Here is a 21,851-nt window from a genome sequence, read left to right as displayed (position 1 = left end):
ACGGATGGCCAAAAAACTGAAGTGAAGTTCCTTGGAAAAATTCAGCGATCCTCTGCATGGGTAATCTTCCAGGGCATCAGGTACTGTGTTGATATATTGCAACCACAAACTGTAAATAAATATTTTCTTCTTACCTTCCAGCAAATACTGCGGAACCTGCTGCTTCTCAGCTGCCCATTAATCCCTTTCTGCCTTATTGTTGCCAAGTAATTGTTGTTTACAAATAGTTCTTCCCATTCTTTCCTATATGAAAGAAAGCAAAGCATGGGAATCCTTTTGTTACAATTCTTCTGCTTCAAGAGGAGTGCTACAGAAAAATAATTTTAAATAAGTCTAAGAAATGCAACTTTTAAAATGTATATATTTAGTTTCTGTTTTTGAACGCATGGCTGTCTTTTTGGACACAGTTCTTCTGTAGATTTAATGAATATGTAGATAGCTATAATTATGCCAGTTACTGAAATTCATAATGTCTATGGAGGCTATTCCATTCCATCTAAAATGTTGGTAGTGCAATTCAGTGACTAAACAAGAAAAAAAAAAGAATATTAATAACAATACATGACTGCTTCAGCCATTGACAGATGTATCTACTCTGAAAATAGACTTTATAAAAAGGTATTGTTGATTACACTGGCTTCTCACATGAAATATCTATTTGAATAAACTGCTTTCTCCTTAATGTTAAGCTGGGCATTTAAGTATAAAAGAAGACTACTTTCTTTAACTGTTGGTGGTATTTACTATTGAAATCTCTGCAACTTCTTTCTACATGATCGGTTTTAAAATTTTAACAGGTGCAGGCAAATTTGAAGAAAACATCAAAAAATTAAAATGCCTCACTGTAAAAACTGTTAAAGGCAAGCTTGAGTACCTTGCAGTACCTATGGCTGAGTAGATAAACAACTGAAATATGCCTCCCAGGCATGCAGACACCAGGGGCCTAACACCTGTGCCTCATTAATATACAAGTAAATCTGCTCTACTGGGAAACAATTGGAAATTAATTGTCCCAAACCATTTACTGAGTTTGAATAAAGGAATTAGACCTATATTTCCAGCATCTTGCACCAAACTAAACAATAAGAATCATTTGTCAACAGTTGAGGCTACTGAGATCAGTTTCATGAAATTACTCTTGAATTCCATGATGCCACAATAAAATTAACTTATAATTTAAAATTTATTATCAAAGCTGAAACCCTGGGGGCAATCTCTTAAGAGAGATTTCCTAAAAAGAAAGTCACTAAAACTGTCACTCTGTCAGTGTTGTTTATGTGCACAGTTGTCACTGACTAGATCCTCCTCCTTTTGAGAAAGGATGGCCTTGCATACTATGCTGACCACCATGAGCTCAACTACCTGTACAACCAGAGTTCAAAAATATGACCACAAGCCAGACACACCTTCTCCACAAAGTTCCACAAGAATGATCAAAAACAATACCACATTCCCTACTGCCATCAAAACGTCCAGCCTGTAGAACAGATCCCATTACACCATTTCTTCTTCCAATAGAGGCTTGTAGCTAATTATGCCAAATAGTGCATAAGCTCTAATACAATGCTAGAAGAAAGGCATCTCTATCCCCATTCCAAAAAAATGTCTTTTCTCACTCTATTAATATGAAAAAATATATATTAATTTGCATTCGTGTTATTAGTGAAACTGAAACATTTTCAAACTTTTGGGTCATCTGGTTTCTTATTTATTAAAACTTTGCCCACGATAAGCAGAATAGGATAGTAATTTAGAGCATGGGCATGAGAATCACAATCCTAGAATGGAAAAGCCAGCCATGTAGTCAGAAAGAGTAAACTATTTAGTATCTACTTATTGTCAGCTCACATAAAAAATTTACTTAACCTCATTGTGTCTTAGTTTTCTTTATCAATGAAATAATAATAGCATCCCCCTCAAAGAATTATTATGAAGATTAAAAGAACACATGAAACACCCTCAGAAGTGTACATAGTACACATCATTTTAAAAAAATTGTTAGTAATAATTATAATATTGATTTTATTTTAGATGCTTTATTGTTGATCCAAGACAGAAGCTTTTCATACATGTAAGACATTATCAGGCATATATATTTTAACCCAGTTGGCTTGATTTTCAACACAATAAGGCTTTTTAATTTATATAAAATTTAGATCTAAAATTGCTTTTTCTTGTTGATTGGTCCAGTTGTTTTCTGAATTCTTGATCACTCACAGATCAAAAAACTAATTTACTGAATTCTGTTTTTTTTTAAAAAAAAAAAACTTTAACCCATTTATATTAGCTATGATATTTTAAATATTTTCTATAATTTCATATATATATATATATATACACACACACACACACACACACACATACATACACACCCACATCTCCTATTATTAAAGTTTGTTTTTTTTTTAATCCAGTTTTTACTTTTATTCAAAATGAGATAAGCAACAAGTAACTAAGAACATTAGAGGAGTACATTTCAGAAACCTTATGCTTGTGTAAGTAGTTTGTGCTTTCTTAAAACAAAACCACCACAGATTTCAAATGTGTTCTGAACCTAAAAGGAACTAGGCACTTCCATGGCCTGAAAACACCAATAATTCCAAGTAAGAGAAAGAAATATAAAGCAATGACTCTTCCAGCTTCTTTTAAAATCAGCTTCTATTCACAGGTACCAAGAAATTGTAAAAGTACAGGCACAGCTGGTCGCTAGATTTATTGCCATCTTGTCAAATGAAACAGGCTTTTAAGGTCATGTTACATATTACTTATGTAATGAAATATAATTATTTGTTAGCTAGACGTGCAAAAAATTGTACAAAGATTCACACAAAGTACATTACTAGTAAATGAAAGAAGAAATATCTTTAGACTTAAAAATTAAAACTCAAGATATAAAAATAATTGTAGCACCACAGGTGATGAAATTCTACTCCCAAGAATTAAGTTATGAGAGATTAGAAAGACTCAAAGTATTGAAAGGTGCTTCAAGGGGAGCTGGATCAAAATGAAACTTTTTTACAATCAGAAATATGAATGATGGGTTTGCTCCTAAACCTGGAGGAAAACAATGGGAAAAGAACAGGGAATAGTGAAGATTTGGTGGCAGAATTTTCAGTTTAATTAGCAAAAATAAAGGAAACGTAGTTGCTACACTTTGTCTTATACTATATATATTATATATATATATATAGAGAGAGTATACATTACAATTATACGTGTGTGTGTGTGTGTGTGTGTGTGTGTGTATATATATATATATATATATATATATATTTCTGACAATGATGTCATTAAAATACTAAAAAGTCAACTTATGATATATTTTGGGTAAACCACTTCTAACCACTACAATAACCCTCTTAGAGTTTTGTTTTTACTTCTTTTTGAATGAAGAAACTAAGGCTCATAAAAATTAAATTACTCTCAAGACAAAAAAAAAAAATGAGATTTTTTAAAGCACCCCAAAACGACCTCTTGGCAGTAAGTTGGGGTAGAAATGTTTTCTTCCCCCCCATTTTAAGTTTTTGAATATTAAGTCTGAGGGCAAGAGATAAGTTTTCAACTGCTGGACTGAGAAGATAAGTCAATAACTGCTACAGTAAGCAGTTAAAAACACACACTTAGTGTGCAAAAGCCTAAGTGATTAGACCTTTAAGGCCTTTAAGGACTCCTTTTTAAAAGCAACACTAGTGCCATCTGGTGGCAATTACTCTTGCATGCAGGCACTGTGTCCCTGACAACAATCAGCATTTAATCAAGGAGGGGCAGGGATGGGTAAATTTTATTTCTCATGTCAGGGTCAACAGATTAGTAGTTCAGAAGCACTGTGTTGAGAAGTTCTTTGAGCCTACGCTTGTGCTCCTCAGGAAGAAAAATGTTACGACTGAAAAACAGCCATGAGTGTAGCAATCATTCTCAAAAATGAAATCAACTTTTGCAGCGGCAATTGATGCTTTCCCTCTGAAATAATTTATTTAGGCATTTAAACCTCTTGCAATATGGACTTTTTTTTAAAAAAAGTAAATCAATTTTAATATGCACTGAATAAATACAGCTGATGATTATAAGAGATATTTCCAATTATATATTTTAATGTACTATTTTCCCAAAATTTGCACATAAAATTAATAAGAAACTAGTTAGTACTTTCTAAGTTTATTTGTTTAAATAGTTTTTAACCTAAATGATGCATAAATTATAAAACTATGTACTAATTTAGGTCTAGAAAACTTAATTATTGTCCCACATGTTGATACACTATACAAAATTACATTCTATACTTTGATAATTTCTATCCTATTTCTAGACATCATTAGATAGAGAATAACAACTCTATGTGGGTAACTTAAGAAACCAAACAACTACAATAATGGTAAAGAGTTTAGAGACTAAACATAATTTAGGAATGAAGGTCTCCAGTACTTGGTGAAGGAGAGCTATTTTGGCTTCTGATAATGAATTTGCTGGTTGAACAAGGATGATCACTAAGAGGAAGCCCAAGTCACAGAGTGTAGAAGGAAAAAAGGAGGAGAGGAAACATGCTTTGCTCCATACTTCTGAGAGGTATGGAGAGAGGGCATTTGGCAGAAGGATCCCTCAGAGATATAGATTACAAGATTTGCCAGCCAACCCTGACCTCCTTACTGAGATCTGAATAGAGAAATGACAGAATAACAAGCAGTAGCGGCCAGGGCAAGATGCAAATTACTATTTACAAGCAGGATTAGAACACAATTAAATGTGTAGAATATGTGAAGCTGAGGAAACAAAAGGTAAAACAGCTAAACTTGATACAAAAAGGTTTAAACAATTGTAATTGTAACCCTAAAATACATGCCGATATTTCAAGAATTGCCACAAGAATTTTGATCACATTTGTTTTATCAAATGCAAAGGAATAAGAGACAGACTTTTAGAATATTTCCAATCTATATAGAAATATATTAGTGAAACATTTCCATCTGTGAAAGGACTGTACCTTAATTCCAGTATTCCATCTGATATCATTTTAAAGCTAGGATTATGAAAATACTATTCAAATGGAACAAGGAACATCTAGCTTAAAATCAATGAAAATATGAGCAGTGTAAATTAGGTATGTCAGCATCAGACTGTAAAGTGTGGCACTAGATACGGATAAGCTACAACATTAGGACTGCAGGTGCCAAGATCAACCAGATAAACACTGATGTTATCTATAATTACCTCATTTTTAGCTTAAATCACAGGTAATGAGGGAACTCAGAGTCTCTAAAAGGCAATTAGAAACTGTACTGGCTTTTTTGCTTCCTGTATCAGGAATTTTTAAAAACTTACTTTTATTTAAAGCTTTTTTTCCTCTTCATAAAGAAACATCGGGCATATCACTTATACATATATAAGTACATATAAAAACAGAATGCACAATTACCCACAAGCTTAATTTGGATTTCTTCATACATCTAAGTAAAATATGTTCTCACATGGTAAGGCTCCACTGAAACAAAGGCAAAGAACAGTTCACTGCATGGAAGTTTGCTAAAATGGATTTAAGATGATGTTTTCATTTGGGTTTGAATTAGATTTTGAATTGGGAAATCTTGAGCTTCCATCTTAATATCTACACTGCACAAAGAACTTAGTTAGAAACAGCTCAAGATGGTTAGATATAATACTCTCTTAAGAAATATATTATTTTCTTCAAAATAGTGTTTAAGAGCCTCTAAATTGAAGATCATATAAAACAGGTAAATTCAATCATGCTTTCAGAAAAGGAATCAAGGAAAGCTGTATCATAAGCTTTTTAATTTCATAAAAGCTTCTTAAATTTATAAGATATTAAACGCATAATAAATTCATTATATTATTAATCAAGAATCAGCATTTAGAAATGAGGTGAGAAAAAGATCCTATATCAGAATCTCTCTATGAAATGGTCTGTAGGGAATAATCTTATACCCCCTGGTTTAGTAGTGTTTCTCGTGTAATTAATAAGCAGGGAAAAAATGCCCTTCTTTTGAGACTTCTCCCACCATACCTTCTTTATCTTCTTCCCACTCCCAACCCACATTTACCATGATATTTGTGACAATTGGAACTGGATTGATACCTAACTTTTAAAACATTATAAGGAATTTGCCACACTATCTGGAATGTAAACAATACAATAAATAAAACTCTTCAGAATCAAGAACAAATTATTTTCCAGGAATTTTAAAAATAGGCATTTATTTAGTAAAATCTGATATACTAATTAAAACCCAAACCTCTCTCTTCAAGCTCGTTTTCCAAGAGTGAGTTGATTTATAAGGCATTTATAAATAGAAATACGTGTATGTTTGAATAAGTATTTTCTCTTTTGAAAAGATTAAAATGGATTGTATTTTAGCTGAATCTTTTATTCATTTAACAATCTCTAGAGCAGCAACATCCAGTAGAACTTTATGAGGTGCCAGAAATGTTTTATACCTGATTGATATAGTAAAACAGGAATCATATATAGCTACTAAGTCATTGAAATATGGCTAGCACAAAGAACTACATTTTTTAATTAATTTTTCTAAATTTAAATAGCCTTATGTAGCCAATGATTCCTGTTTGAAATAGCAAAGCTCAAAATATTTTAAGGATATCACTCATACATGCATTCAATTGTTAAGGCAATATCTATAAAGATTCAAGGGATGAAATGACACATGCTCATATATGGTATAATTGGGGAATGAAAACAAACATTAAAAATTAATTTATGTGGTTAAATAAGTCAAGGTAAGTCTATAAAAGATGTTGTAACACAGTATATAATTACTCTAAATAAAAATAGTGCTAATAAAAGAACTATTGGATATAAATGAAATACTTGATCTTTCTTGTCTCATTGCCTTTCCTGTGGGTGTTTCTGACACCATCACAACACTCTGCCTTCTGCCTCTTCCACCTCCCTCTTCTCATATATAAACATGTGAAAGTTAGGAAAACAGATCTTTATAAGTGACAGTGTAACTTTTAGTAGTTACTAAAAATGGTCAATGCAGGAAACAACTAGAACTAAGATTCATATCATAAGTCAAATATAACCATTCTCAGTAACACACTGGCTAAAAGAACCAAGAAAGAATAACTTAAAGTGAGGATACATGGGTCAGGCAATAAAATTAAGTTTAGTTTAAAGCCAATGATAAACTTTAAATTTATTTGGATTAATGTACTAGTGGGAACAATTTCATATATACCTCTGGAAAGGTAAGGAAACATCCCTACCCAAATGCTATTAAAAAATCTCTTTCAATTGTAGGTTGATACCTGAAATGCTTGAGAACAGATTTCAGATTTTGGAGGGTTTGTTTTTGTTGCTGCTGCTGTTTTTGATTTTGGACTATTTGTGTAGACTTTACCAGTTGAGTACTTCAACCTGGAAAAAAAAATTCAAAATGCTGCAAAATCGGAAACTTTTTGGTGTGATCACTGCTCCAACAAGTTTCAGATTTTGGAGTATTTCAGACTTTGGGTTTTGGGAATAAAGAACTCAACTTTTTTTTAGAACAAAAAAAGTGACTTATTTTCAAAACCATGCTTAAAAACAATAATACCTCAATTACCTGGTGTGATGAAATGTATGTCACATATGTGATATTGAAAGTACCAAAATATTCCCAAGACTTAAAAGTAACTGTTTTCTACCTGTGGTATACATTTGAAAAATGCAAAGCCATTTCCACTTACATTAAATAACAAACTACATTGTTTTTATAGTTCCCCATTCTATTTTTAGTGACATTTCTCTCATGCCTATTTTGGCCAAGTTATCATATTTAAGGTTATATATCCCTCTTACCATTTGCAGTTTTGCTTTCCATGATTTCAGTAATCCCAGTCCACTATCAGTCTGAAAATGTTAAACTGAAAACTCTGAAAAAAAATCATGTTTTAAATTGTATAACATTATGAGTAAGGTAATGTTGTCTCACGTAATCCTACTCCATTCTGCCCCAGACATGGGTCATCCCTCTGTCCAGCAAATATGCTGAATATGCTGCACACTCATAAGTCATGTAGTAGTTACTTCCGTTATCAGACCAAATGTCTTGGTATCAAGATGCTTATGTGCAAGAAACACTTAATTTACCTAATATTAGCCACAAAGAGAAAGAGTAATAATTTTGGCAATCTGGATATGCCCAGAAGCTATAAAATGCTTCCTTTAATTAAAGGGGTAAAAGGGGAAAAAAATCATATGCTGAGATTGGTCTACAATGAATCTTTAATCTGTGAATTTGTGAAAGAAAAATTAAAAAATTAAATGCAGGATAGTTTGCTGTGGTATCTCAAACTGAAGAAATTCTGGCCACAATGTGTAATAAGTACTTAGTAAAGATGGAAAAGACATTAAATACAGGGTTCAGTACTATCTGCAGTTTTAGGAATGAATGCGGGGGGAGTCTTAGAAAGTAAAAAAATAAAGAGATCAAGGGGTTCTACTGTACATTAGTTTTGAAAATATTTGTAGATGTAGATGGACACAATATCTTTATTTTATTTATTTATTTTTATGTAGAGCTGAGTATTAAACCCAGTGCTCACACATACAAGGTAAGCGCTCCACCACTGAACCACAACTCCAGCCATGTACATTAGCTTTTAAATTGTCATTTCCTCAGACTATCATTAAAAATAAGACAACAAACTCAACTTTGCACTTAAGCCTACTTCAATTTCATAATCTTTTATCTTTTCAATTAAAAGTGTGCTGAGAAATAAGACTAATTAGAATAAAAGAAATGGTAGGATTCTCCTCATACTAAATACTCATAAATGAACTGACCTTTTTGTCATTCTAATATTGCCTTTTCATTTCTAAGTTTCTGATTTTATTCTAGTTGGTTAACACTATTAGAACATGGACCTTTAAGAAACTGATATGTTAATGCATAACCAAAGAACTGGATCTTGTTGTGGTAGAGAGAGTTGCAGGAGATACTAAAATCACTTGATCTATCACGAAAGATTTGTTGCTAGGCACTCTAGAAGTACAGAAGTTTTCATCAAGGAATTGAGGGTATAGAAAGCTAATTTGGATCCCTGCTTTATTTGCCATGTAGGCTATAATACCAATGGAGTAGAATTTTTATTACTGATTAAAAAAAAAAAAAAGCATTAACTCCATTTTCTCATTGCCTAAATTATGTTGTTTATAAATCGTCCTGTGTTCAGCATAAACATTCTCCATAGCTGAAATTTATTATTATTTGAAATTTTTACCTATAAGAACCCAAATCTAGTAAAAAAGTCTTTTGGTATTTTATATTTGATATTTTTATCCACAGACACAATAATTCAAATATCCCTAAATGAATGCCACAGAAATTTAATTATATAACCACAGATATCTTTAAATGAACCAAAGAGATGGTCACATGTTACAGGAAATGCTACTATGAAACTGAAAATTAGCACCAAAAGAAAATTCCCATTTTTAGAACAGAACTTTTAATTAAAAGATATTATGGTTAAAAGTAGTGGGACGCCAGATTCCTTTTCTAGGGTACATCAGGAGGCATTGGAGAAAGTATGAGAAAAGGGCTAAAATGCCAGACTACTTTGTATTTATCTATTCTATTCCCTTCCAGCCTTTTTCAAATCTCACATGAAAAAAAAAATGGTCCATGCTCAGCCTATACAGAATACAAAGGAGAGTATTAGACTACATGTGGTCAGTAAGGTAGGGGAAGTGACAAGCAAACTTAATATAGAAGTTACCTTAAAGACTGTAAACTTATTACTGTGAACTAAATAAAATCAAAAAAGAAAGCCTAAGTCTAGATTAATATAGTAGAACTATGGTGTTCAAAAGACTTTACCTAAAAGTTTATCTTTTTAAAAAATTGGAATGAGAGATGAATGTTCTACTATTCCATATTGCTTCTGATGGGTTGAAAGACTTGTCAGTGGAATTAGTTTCTAATCTGAGCACAGTAGAATGGAACACAATCCTTCACACTCTTTTTAAGAATATGTCAACCAGACTAAACCTACTTTACGTCTCTGAATACTACCTCTATAACCATGGAATTAAAATTATAACTATGTTTTCATGATACTAGGTCATCTTTAAAATTTCAGATTTTCTCTCATTCTCACAGGCTATTTTTTATTCCATAGCTGTTTTATTAATTTCCTTCAAACTTCTGGGCATAGCATACTCATCTCAGTTGTATCACTTTCAACTATGTTAGACTCAGCACTAAATTTAACCAAATCTACTCATTCTAATACTGCAAAAGAAACTAAAAGAATGCATTGCTAAAAAGTAGAAAGTGAAGACTGGTTTTGTTCATATTGTTCACCTCCCTGAAAATTCCTGTTCCTTTAGAAGGTCTAGCAACAAATCTTTCTTGTAACTATCATCCACCACCCTACTACCACCCCTTAATTTTAGTTAACCACATTTGGTCTTTCCCAGGTAATTCAAAACTGTGTTCATAGATACTATTCAGTATCTATGTTAATTGTTTCCATGTTTTGCTCCCTTGCTAGATGAAGAGGACAGGATCTAAGTTTTATTCCTCTTTAGGGATCAAAGGTATCCCTTATGGGCCTGTCTGTATGAGGTGCATCCCCATAAAGACTTCCATAATGGTTGAAGATATTTAGCTCTCCTGAATTACAATACCAAAAAAAATATTTAAAGAAATGTTGAAAAAGTGCAGTGAAAGCTAGTGATAAAAAAGAGAGGCACAGATACTGAATGGTTCCATTATCATAAAAAAATAACATTATTTCAAGAAGATATATTTATCATTACAATGTGATTTTTTCCCCCAATTTCTTCAAAGGTGGTGTCATTAGGGAGATAAAAACAAAAGGTAATATTTTCACCTTGGTTTCTGGAAAATCAAAAGTGCTCTCTGAAATTATTCACTTAACTGTAAAGGTGTGGAGCCTCAAACAAACATGGAAATATGAAATAAGAAAATGTGATAATGAAATTGTGAGGTTAAATATTAGAATATATTATATAAAAATTCTTCCTATGTAACGTGTAAGTAACTATAGATAAATATGATTCTTAAAGTATTCATTTATTGTCACTGTAGAAATGTAAAAAGTTTTAAAAACTTTTCTGGGATAAAGGCCAACTTTGTCAAATGAAAGAGTAGATAAAAATATAAAGGAAATTGGAGAAAGAAAGATGAAGAAACACTGTTATCCACTATGTCTCAAATGACTAGGCCAGGTTTCCATATTTTCCATAGGTATGCTCCCTACAATCCTATGTTATAGCTGCTGTTAACAATTTTATAGATGAGGTAATTAGGAACCAGAAAGACTAAATACCTTGCCTAAGCTAATACAGCCAACAAGTGGTAGAGTGTAAGATATATACTTTGATGTCTTATTTACATCTGTGTTCTTTTTCTAAATCAATTCCCCAAATCACAAACTTATTCTTAAGAATTTATAGTTTGTCATATAATTATATAGATTCACAACAAAATATAAACAATACAACAAATTCAGAAAAGAATTCAGTAAAGAATCTTAATTCTAGGCCCTCTTTCCTCCTCTTCTACTTACTACTAAGCTATGAAATGATGGAAAAGCAATTAAAAGGACAAGGTCTTAAGAATTTAAGATGATTGGGTGGTGGGGGACAGGGATGGATAATTCAGATTGGTCTCTTTACTATAACTTTCAGCAAAAATAGATTCTAGTGAGCCAATATTTTTGTATGTGAGGGAGAACGTGTGTGTTGTGTGCATGCACATGTGTGCATGGTGCTGGGGATTAAACCCAGGGACTTAGGTGTGCTAGGAAGTCTGGATTCTTAAAAACAACAAGATCAGCAAAAATATATCATTCTAGGAGTATTAATAGGAATTTTCTGAATTTAAAATTTTTAATTCAAAGTACGCCTTTGCTCTGTTATTTTTCCTTTAATATTTATAACCATTTCTCCATTTTTATTTTAATGATACATTACTTCTTACATACAAATATAAAAGGTATTAACTAAAAATAAATGCTCTGAAGGTACTGATTACATGTAAACCAGGGACAGAAAAATCTTTGTAATAAACCTTTTCACCTATTTTTAAAATGATTTAAAGAAAACTATTTTATGATTTAGTGATCAAAGAATGTTCAAATGAATGAATATATCCTTGTTCAGGAAAAGATTTAACTTTTAGATGCAAAAGCTAAACCTACTTGTAAGTTTTAAAACACTTTTCCCAACGTAAAACACCCTTTGATTGAGCTACAGAATACACCATATTCTTCAACAAATGTCCTTTTGGAATACAAAATATAGCACCTCTTTAGAAGAAAGATTGAAGAAGTATGTATATTTTCGAAAAAAAAAAAACAAGTAGGCAAGTCTTCAAAAAATTTTAATTGCCAAAGTCACACCACTGTCCGAGTTGTAGGATTTATTAACTAAAAAGACACACATTAGTATTTCTGCAGTTGTTTTTACATACAACTTACTTTTAATTCAACACCATGATTCCTTACTAAATTCTTATAATCTTTAGCTTAGTGGCTATGACTTGTAATTGAACCATCATCAGTTTTGATTATTCTGTGTGTATCTTGAAGTCAACTTTGCATTTACAATTTATTATCTGAAAGTCTTCCAATTGTCAAAATACAGTAGTACATTTTCCTTACAGGATAGTTTGAAAAAATACACACATACATAGTACCATGTGAAATTAAATTGAGAAAAATAGAGTAAACCAGATGATTTCTTACTGTATATATAAGAATCTAGAAAATCAAGAGTTAAGTATAATGTACTAATTTATTTTAAAATAAGCCACAATGATTTTCATTCTATCATAGGCTGTTTATACAATGCCAAGATGATGTGTGAAAATTAAGCAATATTTTGAGTTCCCAAGCAAATGCCAAATAACTGGTCTGAGTTTTCTATAAATTGACTAGTAAGCCAAATTTACCATGAATTTTTTGACTAAAAACACAATCTAATTCTTATCAATAAATAAAGCAAAAAATGAAGATATTTTCTATATTGGGAATCATGACATTATATCTGGGAAAAAATCACTACATAGATTTCCTATGAACTTTTGTAAAAAGTTATAATTTGATCAAAAAGATTAAGAAACAGTAATAAAAGTTTAAAAATGTTCACCTTCAATTTATTTCATAGGTCACTGTTATAACATCTAATAAGATAATTAAAAACATGCAAGCAGCTGGTACTATAGCTAAACAGATTAATGTAATAGTCTGCAGTCGTATGTGCTGGCAAGGGGCTTGCCTCTTTTGGCGAGAGGAAGGTCAGCTGCCCTTGGGAGGAGGAGGGGTGGAAGAGAAAGAATATTCCTTCTACCATATAGCCCTGTGCTGGATGGATTCATTAAGTTAAATGGCCACTGCAAACCAGTAATCAGAAAACTGCTTCTCTTCTTTCACACCCAGCAAGCCAGACTCTCCACTTTATTGGTTAAGTAAGAAATAAAGAAAGCCTATAGTCTGATCATAAACATTAACATTGGTCTTTTAAAAGCACAAGATATCATTCATAAAACCAATGTCTTCTCAATTCTTACAAATTTTCCACTTTATCATCATCTGCAAATTAGTTGGAGGCATAAATCAGATTTTTAACCAAAACGTTTAAAACAAGATCAGCTCTAACACTCAAACACCATAAGATAATCATACTGGTTTAGGAGTTAAATACAGCTGTACCCAACCTATCTGACTCAATAAGGTAAAACCATGAGAAGATACAAATCTAAAGTAAAGCCTCCTAGCCTATTTAAAAAACAAACAAATAAAAAAACACAATTTCTATGAACTTTAGGCACATAAAGCTATAGTTAGAACCCACTGATTTTAAATTTCAAAACTTATTTGTTAATAAAGTTCTAGATATCCGTCTTTGAATTCATTAGTAAAATATCTTCCCTTCACCTTTACTAGGTGTACAAATACACTGCAGGAAGGTAATGAAGAATATTGTGCCTGGCACAGAGCCTCAAGTTAAGCTGATTCATAAGCTTTAAGCTCCTTTTCTGCTAAAAGACAAGTTATTTTCCTGTAAGAATTCTTTTCTCTCCTCCTTTTGCTGTTTCTATATTAGAGCACTATAAAACTTGCTACAAAACCAAAAGGTTAATGATGATGACAGTGATGATGATGACACTGACTAGAACATAAAAGCAACTAATATTTATTCAGCATTTACCATGTGACATTATCCTATTAAATTCCTTATATCAACTGAATTTTATTATCCTCACTTCAAAGGATTTCAACCAAAACATTCTGTACAGATATTTTTAAAAACAAATACCCTGAGACTATGACCCCTCAAAACTTGACAATGTAATACTACAAGAACACAAATGATAGGAAAAACAGACTTAAGTGACCAATAAGACAAAGTTAATAAAACATCAGTGCATGTTATAAAAGGGTGTAAATAGTGAGGCAATGTAATGTACACATGAGCCCCAAATATTACTACTATGGCTTTGCATTTCGATTTTCAAAAACCTTTGTTTTACACATTTTACCTCAGTCTTTAAAACAGTTATGCAAACTAAGGCAGGTTAGAAATTATATTGCCTCTTTTATGGATGAGACTAAAGCTAGTAGTATTTATCCTAGACACAAGTATACATATCCTGAGTGAGCTGGTGCTAGTATAAAAGTCCAAGTTGTTTATAAAGGAAGGTTATGATTCTGAGGTAGGTTAAATAATACAAAGGTAGACTGTTACACCAAAGCATGTTTCAGGGCTGTAAAATATGTTTTTCTGGTAACCTATTTCTAAATAGTTTGAAGAACTACAATGATATCAGAAAAATAATTTTCATTTACAAAGTAAATTTGACAATTCTGATACTATTTTAATATGATTCAGAAACTATTTTGAGGTTTTGTCAGTTAACCTTACAATGAAAATATACCCCAGAGCTGTGCTTCTAAGAATTGTACATTTAACCCAAATGTCAAATTCACAAGTAAGCTTATTAAACAGTTATTGCCTACTGACTAGAAAAATATTCATTTCATACCTTATATACTATAATGCCATCTAATAGCAGCACTGGCCCATTTTTACATACTGTACTACCAAAGCTTTTATCTTGCCATTTTAATTATAATAATACATTAATATCATGGCATTACAAGTGACAGGCATTGATTAAAAATATTTAGTTAACAGCATTATCATTTATTGTTCCAAGTTGCACTAAGAGTTCATTTTCAAAATAAAGTTAACATTCAATAATACTAAAATACAGTAATCCCCAAGCTACTCGAGGACAAAAGGAACTATAAGATAATGCTATATCTTCACATTAAAACTTTACCATTATGTTATGTCCATTATTTAATGTGATTAAACTACAAATGTAATTGTAGAACATAAATAGCCAAAAAATGTATAACATGTTGAGAAGTCTTCCTTCCTTTAAAATATTTACTTTCCCCCCTTTGTTTTTACTGTATTTACACGTAATAATATTACCATAATATGTATTATCATATTCACATTCCCCAGTTACATGCCAAATCATTAATACTTGCTTAACTATTTTTTTATATTTAGCTTTCTTGGTGGTAATTGTGAATATTTGTGACATATTAAGAGAGTGGAATCTACCTATCATTTCATATGTCAATTTTCAAACTAAAAGAAAGATTGGGAGAATTGCAATAGTTTTAAGGTAGGATGAGTACAGTGAAAATATAATGACAACATATGAGTTTTACTGCTGTGATAATACCTTTCTAGAACACCATGGGAACATAGCTTTATCTAGTATCACTGACACTTAAATGACTGATTATTTGTACAGACCCCAATTGGCATAAAATAAAGATGTCAAGTGTTTCAATTATCATCTCATTTCTAGAATTCATAAACAAATTGTAAGAACTTTTCATTCACTACATTATTATTAAATGCCTACTATGTAATAAGGCTCTTTTCTAAATGTTAAAAGCCTGCCTGGAATCTTAAGAAACAAATGACATGGTTCCAATTAAGGAAACATAATATGTATAAAAACAAAAATATAAACTAAGCATATATTCCATATTTATTGTAGAAAAGGAGATACAGTTTAATATTCAAATGGGTTTCCAAGAGTACAGTGATTCTTAAAATATATTTTATAGTGTTGTTACACATTATTAGAACTAATAAATCATAAGGACACTTAATTCCAATTGAAGTTATCTCTTCAAAAATGTGCACTGCCATCTACAATGCTTAAATATACTAATAATAAATCTGTACTTTTTTTCCTAAAAGAAAACAATCAAGTTATGACACCATTTTGGTTTAGTGTATGGATTTTTAAATATTACTGAAAATAACTTTCATCTTTCTTTTTCCTGGGTTTCTCTGTTATAAGGAATAAAATTCATAAACATTGACTTCAGTAAAACCAAATTATGGAGAAAAAGTTAAAAAAACAAGATTAAATTACATATTTTTAAACTGGTGTTTTGTTGTTTTTTTTTTTTTTAATTACTAATTGAGATGTAACTGTCCTGTTTGCTAAAGATCCCAAACAGGATATTAACAAACAGCACTTAATTCAATCACAAATTACATTTTAAGCTCCCTTAGGCACTCATGAGCAGTACATTCTCTTTTAGCAAGAAATTTAAACAAACGAAAGCCTTTAGTACTATAACAGAAATACCAGAAAAAGATAACTAAAAATGGATTATAATGAAGCTTAGAACTACACTATTCATTTCAATTTTCCTCCTATAGGATAACAACAGATATTAGCAATGATCATTTATTCAAGAATTCAGAATGTTTTCTGTTGTCTAAGATACAGACTGCAATGCTATTTACACGTCAATAATCCTTTTAAAGCACAGATAGTACGAGTTCCTCCCTATTCTAAGGTTGTAATCCTATAAAATTATAAATTATCTTGTTACGCATCCATGTATTCACCACCTACCTATATGAATTAAAAGTCCCCTCAGAGTCTAAGGTAGAACTTGTTCTTCTTCCATTTTTATTTGAATCTCCTAGAAAAAAAATTTAAAAACACAGAAATAATGGAGATTACAAAATTGAATATTTCAACTGAAAAACTACTGTTTGACAGCTCTATGATATATAATACTCAACAAAACATATATTTCTTTATCCCTCTCCAATTACCTTTTGTATTTCGAGCCATTTAGGCAAAAAATTCATTTGATTGCCAAATATAAACACCACCATTCTTGATTTGGTTAGTAATACTACCAAAGTCATTGCTAACAAGAACAAATGAAGCATAGTTCATTTCATTTTATGAATCACAGACAAAACCAAAACTTGTAAACCTTTTCATTTTAAGTTAATGTTTATAAGCAATGGCAATGCTTTTGTTATTTTGTTATTATCTAGGTCACCCATTCTGACCACTGGTACAGCCAAAAATGAGAGTGAGCAGAGGGCAGACCTACAAGATTTTCTTGTTCATATTTTGCTGCTGTCTAGGAAAGGAATTTTCTAAGCAGAGAGGTAAAACAAAAGCTTCAGAGGTAGTCATCAGTAAATTTATAATATGAACTTTATAATATGCCTTTTTATGCCAAAAGTTTCTTTGAACTTAGAAAGTTAGCCATTTAAAACATAAAAAAAAAATCACCAAAAAGTATTTGTCAATTATAGCATTTAGAAAAACATTTTCACTTAAAAAACCAGCATATTTATAAAATCAAATTTAGAACAAATTCATACATGTCAGTTTTAAACACTATTGAACACAAATAAATTTACTAATTTTTTTTTTTTTTTTTTTTTTTTTTTAGGAAAAAGCAGCTTAGCAATGCTCCAATGTAAAATATGCATTCTTGACAAAAATTTAATAGTTTAATTTTTAAAACATATGCTTTATAGATTTTTCTAAAATCATAGTATAATACAATTAAGCACATCATTTGTTCTTAAAAATTAACTTAAAAAACTAGAATCTAATTAACTTTCATATTCCTAATTCCTATAATATAGCTTTCAAACATCAGGTTATGTTTGTTTTTAGAATATTTAAAAGTTAATAATTCCATGGTTTATACAATATTAATTTATACTTTTAATTCACTTTGAACAAACTTAGGTGCCACTGGAGATCATCACAGTGGTTCTAGTTAAGTCAAATAGTAATTATGGAGCTTTCAGTTTAAAGAGATTATTTTTAATTATTGAGTATAGTACTTAAGGTACCATACTTCTATAATTATGCTGCTCATTAAATAGTTACTGAAAACTGAAATGTAATTTTAATGACAGCTACCTATTTTTTTACACATTTTATATTTGACAGATTAGTCAAGAATGTTGGTTTTTTTCAAGGTATTTTGCTGCTATGCCAAATAGTTCAAAAAGATCAGAAATGGACTGAGCCTGTTTACTAAACTTTTAATTCTACTCTTTTTTCAAAATATATTTCCAGGTATTTTTTTCTTTAAATGAAAAAGTGCTAAGGTGGATCACATCACTCAAAAATGATGACAATTTATAGGAGAAAATAATCCAAAAATTTATATGTTTTAAGATTAGTCAAGATGTGTATTTGTTGTTAATTCTTTGAAAACAAGGGTAAGATAAACTCACATATGTAATTAATTTTCTTTTAGAAATTTACTACTATTATAATAAATAAGATTTAAAGAAAATTTGTCTGCATTGCTAAACGAAAATTTCCTTTAACACATGTTATTTAACAGCTTGCAGACGTTTCCTGTGAAATGTTCCATATCAGAACAGAATAAGAACTTTATTATACACTTAAAATATGAGCCTTCTTTCTCCTTAAAACTAAAGGTTTAGATTATTTAAATACATAAAATCCTACTGACAGAATATTTTTCCTTTAAGCTGATTTATCAGATCACATATAAAATCATTCAAATAAGAAGCTTTTGTTTTTTTTTTAAACAGGTTTTTATTACCATAAGATAGTACAAAGGTTTCTTTCAGTTTATAACTGTAAATCAAATAAAATGCCACATTAAACGTAACTTTCCAGGTACAAAAGACAGTAATTAAAAAAAAAAAAAAGCAGTTTTTGTTCTCAAAAACATACCAAATAAGGAGCACAGTCATTTCACTCACTAACAATATTAGAGAAAAGATTTCAGAGTTTGTTATATGGGAAAAAGGCAATAAAGTTTTGAAGAGGGAAAAACTGCTTTGTTCCTTCAATCCTCTAGTTGAAATTAATTATAGCAAATGTTTATGAAAACATCTGTTCCGTACAGTTATAAATTCTTAATTTTAGTATGGACGACTTCAGACTCTTCTTTTGGAAGCAAACTCACTATTGAAAGGTTTACAAAAGAACATACAGAATCTGCAATTCTGGAAAACTGTACAAATAAGGTACTACATCCTGCAAAGACTTTCATTTGTATGAAACATGGAGTTAAAAACTGGTAACAAGGAGAAATCAAAGAAACAGACAAGGCTCCTTTTTCATTTAAATTATATGAAAAAAGGGGGCTGCAACATAAAAAAATTAAGACTTATAAACAAATTTTCCTTTACTGTTGAATCTAGTTTGGAGGTAAGTATAATAAACTATTGATTTTATCAGGGACTTAAATAAGTGTAATAACAATACAACCAAAAGAATGTATTGCAGTGTTTCCCAAAAATAACAACAGAGGGTGCAAGAGAGTTTGATATGATGTTTTCAGTTGCTATTCTAATTCCTGAAGTAAGTTGTCAGGTAGCCATAACAGCAACAAGAATGTACAGGCTGTTTTCCAGCCATACACACACACATAAATACATTATTAAAGTAATCTTACACAAAGACCTTTAAATGATCAGAGAGCACAAATACCTAAATGTGTTTTACAATAATAGATTTTCTTACACTTGCTTGAAAAGTAATTTAACAATCGGGTAAATTTTTAGAATACAATTTGGTTTTTAAAGGTATTTCAATACCTACTGTAAACTAATGAGTAAAATAATTTGGACATATTTATTTAACTTATGCATTTTAAATATATACATAAATTATATGCAATATAACATTCATTAGATCTGTTACTATATAACAATGTACAATAATTCTATATCTACAGAAACAACTCAGCATTACTTGTGAACCAAATTTGAAGTTTGAAATTGATATAACATCGATCTTTCACTAATTAGCACGCAACTTCGCAAAATGAATGCATAACATTCACACTTATTAAAATAAGTTGGCCGATTTTAAAAAATACTGTTAGTTGCATTAAATTAAATGAAGATACAAAAGGCTAGTATTTTTCAACAGTAATTTGTAGCATATGTATCTAATTTATTAAATCTATAGTGTACAATTGTGACTTAAATTTCAAAAAAGTATAATGGAATCTGGACTCTTAGCTTTAACTGCAGTTATGTTTAGCTAAATCAGTTCTATCTATGCATTGTTGAAATCATGCTAAATGAAGGTAGGTTTACAATAGATTTCTGTAGTACTTTTTTATGCACAAACATCTGTCTGCTTCATGAAAGGAGAACCAGTGATTTTAAACTAGGTTAAGTTAAAAAGAGGCAGAATAACACTCTGAATAAGCACACCTACTCAAATGTGCCTTCAATTTACATCTGAAAACACTGAATGAAAGTATCACATCACACTAGGTATGGATTCTGAAAGGCATACATATAAAAAGTCTTAGTCTCTGAATTATTATTCAATCGACAACACAGTTATATGATATTTAGTAGCAATGGGGTTGGGGAGAGAATGACTTGGTTCAAAACAAGATGAAAACAAATCTATGGGTTTAGTAAGCACTTGAAATATTTGTGCGTTTTAAATGAATTACATTACACTACTGAAATGTTTTCATTCAATTTAAAACACCTTAAAAGGTACATTTTTAAAAAAAAATCTATAAAGTATATTCACACGTTGATATAGTAAAGACAAAGGATAGTGTCTTAACATCATCCATATACACAGGAGCCATTAAAGATTATTACATCATTTCATATATCAGGGTAATTATCAGCCTCCTTATGCTAATTATTTGTGCTAAAAATACAGGAATGCCCATGAGATCTAAGAATTAGTGCTAAAGTCAATACCAGAAATTTGTGACTTTTATAATTTTCTTTCTTCTATTGTTAATTATAGCATCCTAATGATTTAGTGGCCATATTTAGTATTCTAAATAATACAAATTATTTTTGTAATAGTGAAAACTCAGACATAAAACAGAAATACATAGGGACTACTGTAAACAATTTTCAAGTTCACCATTTTTAAGAAAACTTTAAGAAAAAATTTTAAGTTGTAGATGTATACCATACCTTTGTTTTATTTTGTTATTTATTGTGATGTGGTATGGATCATCAAACTCAGTGCCTTACATGTGCCAGGAAAGTAATCTATCACCGAGCTACAACCCCAACACCAAGAAAACATTTTTATTCCTATCAAATTATTAATAGAATTCTTAACCAGAAGCAGAATAAAATAAAATTCAAGAAGAGGAAAAGCAAAATGACAGATTATGGAATTCCAATTACTCATTCTTCCAACAGAAATAAAAAGTAAGCATCAAACCAACTTTGTCAAAACTCTGGATTAGTGCAAGCTTGACCAAATGTTGAAGGGCTGATTTGCAAAGATAGGAAGAGATTTAGGGTTTGGCTTTGTTACTTTGTATAACCCCTGACATTGAAGGATATCTCTGTCAAAACCCTATCTGAATATAAGCTAGGAAACAAAGACTTCAGTGACTGCATATGACACAAAATAAATACTTGCCCAAGGATTGGGAAATTCACTAAACAATTAGTCTTCTAAAATACCAAAAATAGCAAAACCTGGGGAAGGAAAAATCTGATTTCTAAGTTA

At 30.7% G+C, this 21,851-nt stretch overlaps 1 protein-coding gene across 1 annotated transcript in view; it reads right to left on the bottom strand.

Moving 5' to 3' along the window:
- Tbc1d5 (TBC1 domain family member 5) overlaps positions 1 to 21,851 on the bottom strand; it is a 454,552-nt gene that overhangs the window by 237,677 nt on the left and 195,024 nt on the right. Inside the window, exons 4-5 of the mRNA XM_048801010.1 lie at positions 16,950 to 17,019; positions 135 to 243 (exon numbers count right to left, since the gene is read on the bottom strand). Coding sequence (XP_048656967.1) covers positions 135 to 243; positions 16,950 to 17,019 — 179 coding nt within the window. The remainder of the gene's footprint in view (positions 1 to 134; positions 244 to 16,949; positions 17,020 to 21,851) is intronic.

Source organism: Marmota marmota, unplaced genomic scaffold (genome assembly GCF_001458135.2).
Source record: "Marmota marmota marmota unplaced genomic scaffold, marMar, whole genome shotgun sequence".
Taxonomy (NCBI): domain Eukaryota; kingdom Metazoa; phylum Chordata; class Mammalia; order Rodentia; family Sciuridae; genus Marmota; species Marmota marmota.
The sequence above is the reverse complement of the archived record's forward strand: the minus strand, read 5'-3'. Positions and strand labels throughout refer to the sequence as shown.